Source organism: Antrostomus carolinensis, unplaced genomic scaffold (genome assembly GCF_000700745.2).
Source record: "Antrostomus carolinensis isolate BGI_N321 unplaced genomic scaffold, ASM70074v2 scaffold9077, whole genome shotgun sequence".
Taxonomy (NCBI): Eukaryota; Metazoa; Chordata; class Aves; order Caprimulgiformes; family Caprimulgidae; genus Antrostomus; species Antrostomus carolinensis.
In genome coordinates, this window is record NW_010326587.1 from 1 (window position 1) to 10,047 (window position 10,047).

At 36.2% G+C, this 10,047-nt stretch overlaps 1 protein-coding gene across 1 annotated transcript in view; it reads right to left on the bottom strand.

Moving 5' to 3' along the window:
* Positions 1 to 1,292: 1,292 nt before the first annotated feature.
* Positions 1,293 to 10,047, bottom strand: part of AQR (aquarius intron-binding spliceosomal factor) — a gene marked incomplete at both ends in the record, with an annotated part of 45,603 nt that continues 36,848 nt past the window's right edge. The window contains 5 exons of the mRNA XM_010171621.1: positions 1,293 to 1,467; positions 2,260 to 2,345; positions 3,098 to 3,268; positions 5,840 to 6,011; positions 7,706 to 7,893. Coding sequence (XP_010169923.1) covers positions 1,293 to 1,467; positions 2,260 to 2,345; positions 3,098 to 3,268; positions 5,840 to 6,011; positions 7,706 to 7,893 — 792 coding nt within the window. The remainder of the gene's footprint in view (positions 1,468 to 2,259; positions 2,346 to 3,097; positions 3,269 to 5,839; positions 6,012 to 7,705; positions 7,894 to 10,047) is intronic.

Genomic DNA, 10,047 nt, shown 5'->3' on the forward strand with positions numbered 1-10,047 from the left:
GAGCCTTCTCTTCTCCAGCCTGAACAACCTTCTCTCAGCCTCTCTTCATAGGAGTCGTTTTCCAGCCCTCTGATCATTTTTGTGGCCTCCTCTGGACCTGTTCCAGCAGGTCCACGTCTTTCTTGTGCTGTGAACTCCAGCCCTGGACACAGTACTCCAGGTGGAGTCTCACCAGAGCAGATCAGAGGGGCAGAATCACCTCCCTTGACTTGCTGGCCATGCTTCTCTTTATGCGGCCCAGGATACGGCTGGCCTTCTGGGCTGCAAGCAGACATAGTTGGCTCATGTCCAGCTTTTCATCCACCAGTATCCCCAGGTCGTTCTCCACAGGGCTGCTCCCAATCCCTTCATCCCCCAGCCTGTCTTGATACCAGGGGTTGCCCTAACGCAGGTGCAGGACATTGCACTTGGCCTTGTTGAACCTCATGAGGTTCACATGGGCCCACTTCTCAAGCTTGTCCAGGTCCCTCTGGATGGCATCCTGTCCCTCAGGTGTGTCAACCGCACCACTCAGCTTGGTGTAATCTGCTAACTTGCTCGATCCCACTGTCCATGTCATTGATGAAGATATTAAACAGTACTGGTCCCAGTACTGATCCCTGAGGGACAACACTTGTCACCAATCTCCATATGGACATTGAGCTGTTGACCATTACCCTCTGGATGAGACCATCCGGCCAATTCCTTATCCACTGAACAGTCTACCCACTAAATCTGTACCTCTCCAATCTAGAGAGAAGGATATTGTGAGAGACCTTGTCAAAGGCCTTACAGAAGTCCAGATAGATGACATCTGTAGCTCTTCCCTTCCCAACTGATGTAGTCTCTCCATCATAAAAGGCTACTAGGTTGGTCAGGCAGGATTTGCCCTTGGTGAAGCCATGCTGGCTGTCCCAAATCACCTCCCTTTGTGTGGCTTTTCTTGTGTGTGGCTTTGTATGGCTTTTTTTTTTTTTTTTGAGAAATAACATTATTTTGTTTCATAACAAGACCAAAAATATGTAACACACTAAAAACTTACTTATTTATCATAAAAGAAAAATATTGAATCACTTACACAGGCAGAACTTAAGAAAAACAGATGCAACAGTTACACTGACAACTAAGTTCTGTGGAAAAATCAGTTAAAACCAGCTAGTGTGTATCATGATAAAAGTTAACTCTAGGGACATAATTACCCAAGAGGCAGTGGTTTAGCGGAGCAGAGGGTCCCACCTCTTACAGCCCACTAAAAAGAAGTGGGCAAACACACACCCATTAGAGACAGCAAAATTCAGAGCAGCTGTTCCTACCTGTCTTGCCGTTGGAAAACGTTCTGTGGGAACAATATGGAGGTGAAGTGGTCGAGCTGTGAGTTGGCTGAAAGCTGGAGTTAGCTCAAAACAGTTCTGAAACAGCGATACCCTTGCAAAGATATAAAGGCCAAGCCTGGCTCTTGACATGGCAACAACCAATCGTCGGACATCCCTTCAGAAAACAAACAAAATCAGTCATGTTCTTTTCACTGATGACATGGGTGCAATAAAAATAACTAGAAGTATACAGAAGTCTTCATTAAAGGAAATAGAAATCATCTGCTAAAATACTATTTTGTCTTAAGTTTTTTTCCTTACACACTGTTTCAATAACTACCACATCCTAGAACCATTATATAAAAGAGCATTCACTGGACTGATAATGATATGAAAAATCACCCTTTATTATCTTCCTAGACCTCAGAAGTAAAGATTTACATTGAGAACAAACCACAACAGCATTTCTGCATCCCTGAATGAGTAAACATGAGTTTGATAACTCATCTAAATACTGCTGAAGAGACAACTCTTCCTCCACCCCAACCGAAAAACCGAAGTACAAACATTTTAAACTACACATCATAATGCAACTTATGCAGTGATCAAACACTTCTGATACAAAACAAATAAAAAGCTCGCTCACAGGAAAGAATCTATAAGAAAATTTAAGCCTGCATTTGTTCACCAAGCATTACATTCCTATTGTTCTACCAGGGTGAAACCAAGTTCAGCCTATCTGTAGTAATACAAGCTAATTACAGAATAAGAACCATTACTAAAGGGTAAAGTAGTTATGAAGAGGGCACCACAGTTATAAAAGGAAGTAGGTCTGAACTACAGCTTTAAACTTAATTTCTATTACATACTCAAATAATTTAACATTTTTGTATAATGTACTATAAACATCTTTCTGATACAGAAAACATGCAGTTTAATGACACTGCAAGAGTATCTTCTGACATACCTAAGGTGGCCTACAGCTTTGGTACGCACTAGGGAAAGGAGAATATAATCATTTTGTTGACCTTGAAACCTGTCCACAGTTGTAACCTAGAGAATGAAAAACAAAACAAAGCAAAAACAAAACCTCCATTAGTTTAATCTTTGCCACTTCAATTAAAATATGATACCAAAATTTCAACATCAACTTTGGACTGAGATTCCAGTAAATGGGAAAATGAAATGCTTTAACTCTGTTTTAGTTGGCCTCTAACCAAAAATCATCAGCCTGTTCTTCTTGGGAGATGTTGGGAGGCACTTTTGTCTGACTCTATATCATTTCTTTCACATTTTTATTCAATTCAGACAGCTAACAGTGGGGTGCTAATACCAAAAGATTATGGAAAGCCATCGGTTTTATAATACAGAGTTTTAACCTGCCAAATTAGCACCAGACTTTTATACCCATGTTTTTTAACTGTTTCATCAGATTCATCATTATACATTTTATCAAATCATTTCCACTCTGAGTGGACCTTCCTAAAGGTGTGGGGATTTATGGTTGGGTTTATTTTTTTTAAGGACAAAATAAAAAACAAAGAAAAGAGTTATTCTGCCCCATGTAGCCTGCAGCCTTTCCAACTTCACTGCCTTTGGTTTGTTTGTGTGTTGAATTACAAAAAGGCAGAAATGAAGGCACTACTCTGAAATTCCATAGACTGTAGGTTAACAAATGTGTAGTTAACCAGGGAATACTTGAACAAAAAGCTGTGAATCTATTAAATTAGTCTGTTCCATAACATGACAATTTAAAATCAACCAGACCAGAACCTCTGCAATGACTGATATATTTTCAAAGTCACCTTGTTTGGCCGTCCAATCAGTGGATTATTGCCACACCGCTGATTAATGACATCTCGGATCAGGTGTTTCTGTCCATTGTAAGTTGTCAGGATACTTATCTTGTCTGCAGGATAACCAAGCAGGCACATATACATGAAAAGTGCCACAACATACTCTGCTTCCCCAAGATTCTTGAGTTTCAAAAAGATGAGAAAAATAAAAGAAAATAAAAAAGAGGTTACTCGGTTTGTAAGGTTGTAAAGAATAACACCTGTGTCATTATTATGTATTTAGACAAAAACCTCAGTGCTGAAATGTCTCTACATAGACATTTATTTGCTCACTTAATAAAAGCCATTTTGAAAGACCAAAAGAACCTCAAGTAGGTTTAATAACCTACTGATTCCTCTTCAGAGAACTGCTGAAAATATCTACATCAATATTATTGCTTGTCATTGATTGACTCTTTCCAATATTTACTCAGAAGCTCCGAGTTTTATTTCAACAAGTTTTAATTCTAAATATATAATAGTTCTTAAATATAATAATAATTAAATGTTAGAACTTTTAATTTATATTTATGGATTATGAAATATTTACACATTTGTATCTAAATGCATTTCCATCCCTATAGCTGCCCAAAGAAACCACTACTTTAACTGTATTATTACAGAACTCAACCAATATAATATTTAATTTTTTCCTTCTTAAAGGTCACATGCTAAAAAAAACACCTGTTATGTAAAACTGGAATTATTATTTGTTAAAAAGTACTAGAAGCTGATAATCTACAGATACCTGTATTTAAATACAGGTTTAAAAAATACTTAGTGCCAATATAACAGGTTTCAAATAAGCATGCAAAAAAGTTGCAATAACTCACTCTCCAGTAAGCTGAAAGCAAGAATGAGTTGAACTAGAATAACTCAACACTTTTCAGTTATTAATTAGGAAACAGACTTCTAGATTATCAAATCCAGCTATTTCTACTGAGGCCATACCTATTCAATTTCAAATGACCAGCTGTTATTTTGTATTTTGCACCTTTTTTCCTGTGCTATTAATGATAATAAATAATGTCTGTCCCAAAGCATCACTCTTATGGCTATAGGAATTTTTGTTCTATATCCAGACTGAAGTTATTCATAGCCTGTTTAAATCCATTTTCCATCAACAAAAATTACCTTTCAGTTAAAAAGTTGTTCTCAATTGCTGACATTTATTCCTGCTCTATTTATACTGGGAATCTTATCCCCACTTGGCATATGTTTGACTAGGCTGGACATACCAGCATCATTTATTTTTTTTTTTTATTAAGTGGGCTCTGCATTACTTGGAAAATGCAGTTGCCAGACATTAATATTAAACACCTGTGGGTGTAAAGCTGTTCTACAAATTTTAATCCTCTTTAAGTCTGGAAAGAAATGCCTGAATTCACAAAGAGAAAGAACACATGGTGTCAATCTGTTGTCTCATGAAAAGCCATGCAAAACAACATACTCTGCTGGTATCTCTCAACCCTCAAGATCACAAAAAAAAAAACCCCACAAGCTGTAGGAAGTATTAAAAGGAGTTGTCATGATAAAGGAGTTCTGTGTCCTTGCATGGGTGTTCTCAGTCTTTTTTGGCCAAGGAGCAGTCTAAAGCACTGTTCACTCAGATTCTCAACAGAATCCCATTTTTAAGGCACTAATTTTAGTTGTTCTTGTTCCACAGGACAACTTTTTACTACTTGTATGTTAGTGTTACAGCTTAAAAACAAAATTAAACAAAATTCTCCTCTCCAAACAACTCTGTCCTCTATCCAAAAGTGAGAACCACCGACACAAAACTTAGGAATATCTTTATGCCTTTAAAAAAAAAAAATAGATTAATATAACTCTCAATGATGTCCACAGGGAAAAACGACCATGAATATTATCACCTTAAAGTATATTGTTTGCTTTCCATAATACTAAGCAAAATATAAAGTTTTAATTCCATGTTTGAATTAAATTAATTAACTTGCTCACAGCTCCAGCTTCTATCTCTTTTCCAAAACCCAAACTGGTGATTTAGGCACCAGAGTTTGTTTCATCACTATTTTTAAAACAAGAAAATATAAGTATCTCATTACAGGTGTAAAAGGTTTTCCTATATTTAAGAGAAATAGATGGAGGCTTTTGTTGATGGCTTAATTTGAAAAATGAGTTGAGAAATTCCAAGGCTAGGGTTTTTAATGGCAATTTACTTCAGCCTCAATGTCTCTCTGCCTCTTATGTATATTTCTTGCAGTACTGTTTCATTCTTTTATTAATGGGATTTTTAGTGTTCTTACACACAGATCAAATGAATACAGTGACTCTTCAAACTCAAATATGTGCCACAGAGCAAACTTTGATCCTTCATGTACAGAGGAAATGCTACTGTTTATTTCACTATCATGGCAGTACAGCTGAATTACAACAGACTTTAATTTGTCACAGGTCAAAACAGTGTTTCATAACAAATTATACACCAAATCTCATCCCTCTCATAACATTGAGATAACACAGATATCAAACAAAGTCATTCATTCTAAGCAAAAAGCACAACATAATACATTATTATTTTCAACATTCAAAACTCGTTAAAAGGAGAAAAGAAATCATGCATACACATGAAAATTATCTGAGAACATGAATTAAACATCGGTTTGTTGTTATTTTGATTATCTGTCTTCACTGCAGATCTAATAAGCCATATCTAGATTAAATAATGTATATATGTAATATTTCTCTTACCTGATAGAAATAAGGATTGGGTTCAGACTCTCCCACACCATTGAAGTCTTCTACATTTATAAGCTGGAAGTCGTACAAAAACCCAGCATTGGCTGTTCTGAACTCCGGCAGAAGCTGCACGTGAGGCAGGTTACCCAGATTCTTGTAACGCCAGTTGTAGAGGTTACATAAACTGTTCAAAAACACACAGAGACAAACACCAAGTGGTTAAAGCGGGTTCTTGAACTCATTCAAAATAGTTCAGATGCACACAACCCCTCACATTGGGGATGAATGCTTCTGTAGGTTTTCAGTGAAAAAGATAATATTGCTGGATAGCCTGTACATATATAAATTAACACACTTCTTCAAGCTCTCCAGCAATTACTGTAAGTTTTTATTCTGTTTGGTCCTTTCTCACAGAAAACTTCAGATTTCACTTCTTTTTAGAAAGCCCACTGCAGCATACTCACCCTTAAGCCTGTTAATCGGTTCTACATTGAAGGGAACAAATTTTGCCAAGAAAACTAGTAAGAATTTTCATGGGGAACAAAACTTAAGGAACATAAATACTTCTTTACAAAAAGGAAGGTGTAAGGGAAAAAGGATTTTCTGCATTATCTGCTGTAAAGCCTCTTAGTGCAAAAATAAATTTATTTTCTTGTGTATTACAATGTATTAACATGTGATGTGAAGGGAAGCACTCAAAATCTACACAATTCTGAATCATATCTGATATTTAGAGTGATGGTAATATAAGAAAAATGCTACAGTCAGAAATGCAGAACAGTATCCAGACCAGATAAAGTAGTAGATAGTTTATGGAGAAGCTACCTATGATCAGGAGAAGCTACCTATGATCAGAAAATACAAGACAAAGTGTAGGAAGGTATGAAAACAATCCTTGATCAAGAAATTGCTTGCAAAGTGAAGGAATTCTTCTGCTCTCTTATCTCTTAAGAAATTCTCTGAGATGTTGCAAACTAGTAGATGGCAAAATAAACTTGATTTATCATCATACTCAGATATAATTTGCCTTTTAAAAATCATATTGAAAGTAACTTATTCATATGACTAGAAAATAATATTCTATCACCCCCAACATTTCTTACACAAAAAAGCTGATGATCCCCTTCGCATTATTCATTCCACTTTATGCCTAAAAAAATTAGGATTTAAAACTAAACTTAAAGTAGCAAGATTTTATATGGAGTCATTTTATCTTCTTTGGTTTTATTTTTCCTTGTTAATATGACACCACAATCATGCACTTTACACAATAAATAAATCTGACATCTAAATAATCACAATGAAATGGCAAACACATGGATAAAAAGTTATCTTACTACAGGGAAGCAGTATCTCTTTTAATATGAAAAAAGGTATTATGCTCTTGTGTGGACAGCCTGGTTGTCTCCCAGCAGTCAAAGCTGAAGCTCTGCTGAAATACTACAATAAAAGTACCCTTCTGCAGACCATAAGTGAAATATGATATATTCAAGGCCAAATAAAGCAAATCTTTATTTAGCCTAGACTATATTAAATATATTAGTTTAGAAAATGAAGCTTCTGCAAAGAAGTCTCAGCAGTACGAATACACAAACACTTAAAACTATTAAAATTCCTTGAAATAGCATTTTCATTAAAGTAATACAGTAGCAAACTACTGTTATATATAAAAAAAAGAAAGTAAAATGGATTGCCTATCACCAAAGTAAAATCTGACTTCATAGTATAAGCTGAAACAAATGGAATAAAACAACTAAATTAAAGTTTTGCAAACTTTTGCCCTAACAACAGAAAAAGGTTTCCAATACTACGTGTGCCCTTCCAATTTTTAACGTGGTAGTTTCTGACAAGCTAGAGATGCCATTTTCTCTGCCTCACCTTGCCCTTGCTCTTCCTTGTGCATCCAAATCAACAGTTGGCACTCCAACACGAACAAACCGTGTAAAAAGGGACTGCTCCATGTTGGAGTATTTTTGAAAAGCCATGTTTTTAATGACTGGTGGCAACTGATGATGGTCACCAATCATAATCCACCGCTTCAAACGACTGAATCCATCCTGGGGGTTCTAGAATTAAACAATTACACAATTATAACTATTAAAATAGAATCAAGGCACTTAATTACAACACATTAATAGTCAAATTGGCTGTCATAGTCCTAAATTTCAGCATTTGTTCTTAAGCTACACTGAACTGTGGTCATTTTAAGGACAGCTACTAGCTTCTTTCCAAACTACTACCAGAAAAAAATTATTTATTTAAAATACTACTTTGTAGTCTTATTCCTTATAAAGTGACAGGCAAATTTATCTACTGAAACCAGTAGAGAAACACCAGGCTAAATATCATATTATCTTTTTATAAAGGCCAAAAGTAACATATTTTCAGAGGACAAAAGGAAGAACCAATTATAGAAGTTACAGTAGTACAAACCTGATTCCTACACAGTACTGTTACCCCAGAAGAGTCTTTTAAACATTATTTTTTGGATTCTGAGATACTTGAATACTTGATACTGAAGTGCCTGAAGCATCTGAAACAATTTTAGTGCTCCCATGTCTTGGGCACAAACTCAGCCTGCTTTTCAAGTGTCTCCGTGGTTCACATGCTTCACCTGTTTACCCCTGGAATTCCCTCTTTCACAACTAGGATGTGCCTTTAATTAATCCTCACCCTGGCTCTTGGATTGAATGCTCTTCAGTATGTTTGCTCTTTCCAATTCATCATCATCCTTTGTGTACCTATGTTACATACTGACAGAGCTCACAGAACACTGCTACATAGGAACAAGGATGTGTGCCAAGAAAGGAACAGATGTGTGCCTGATGCATCCAGTTACTCTATGCTCATTCAAACATTTGAAAAAACACTCTAAGATGCTTTTTCCACTAAATATAATAAGTCCATAATTATTGAAAACCATGGTAAAAGCCAGGCAGGATTTATTCATTTCACAGCACTGCAAATACAATGTTGTAGCATTAAATTCAAGATTGCCAAAATGCAAAAGCACAACAGCCTAAATCAGTACACGTGTGTTTATGCATGGAGATTTAAATATCTAATTGCTGAAGAAGCAACTTAAATGACAACTTCTGCCTCCATACCTTTCTGACAGTTAGGGGCATCAAACTAAGCAGCAAGAAGAATCTTGCATTTCAGGTTTAACTAATTTGAAAGTTGTTCTAGGGACTACAGTGAGGATTCATTAAGCCTGCGGGACAGAAAGGAACCAAGTCTATTTCACTGTATTATCATAATTGCTGTACTAGAGCTTGACTGTCACTGCTTTACAATTTGTGAGAAGCCTCACCCAATACAGGTTTGCTCTCCAAACACCCCAAACAAGATGGAGAAATATGTGCTCCTGTTCAGAGTTCAGGCAGTATTTGGGGCTTAGAGGGTGAATTAGAATTATCAAAACTCTGCATTCCTTAACACATTGAGAAGGTGTTAAAGAACTACATTAATATCCCTAAAACTTTAAAACCTGCAGAGTTAAACAGCAACTGAGAACCGGACTTAGGCTTTCACAGCAATATGGTTAACTCAGACATGCACATTCTTTTGTGCACTAAGCCCATACTGAGTTACTTTCCTGCAATTGTATTCTACTCTCCATTGTTGAAGTGCAAAGTGAAAAATTATGACCTGCCACTATAAATATATCAAAAATTTCATGGAGTTTCCATCACATCTTTTTCAATTGAGATTAATTTTCTTTTAGAATGCAAATCCAAAGCTTGGATGTGGTTTTCCAGAAGACTTAAAATTATTGTTTTTCAATGAAAATATCTGCTCCAGGCAAAACTTCTGAAAGGGAACTTAATTTTAGAATATGAGCAAATGCAGACTGTATTTTTCAGAAATCAACAGTTCAGACTGTCTTCAGTTTTACTGACCTGCCACATAGCAGCTTCTGATTTGCAGCTAAAGAGTTTGCACTGAGTTCCTGAGGGGGCCCATACTTCACTTCCAGAGAAGAAATTTTATCTTGTGATAACCTGAGATTACAGAGATAACAGAGCCCCAGGTGCGAGAGAAGCACATTTTGAATACTTATGAAATCTCTTAGCTGATAAAAGAGGGAAGTGATGCCTCTTGAGCTCAGGTTGCTAAAAGCAACCACAGATAATCTTCACTAGAGGCACAAAAAACTTCAAGACAGTCTGAGTGAATGTGTTAAGTTTAGAATGATCAGAGTAAATGTTTTTAGGGAA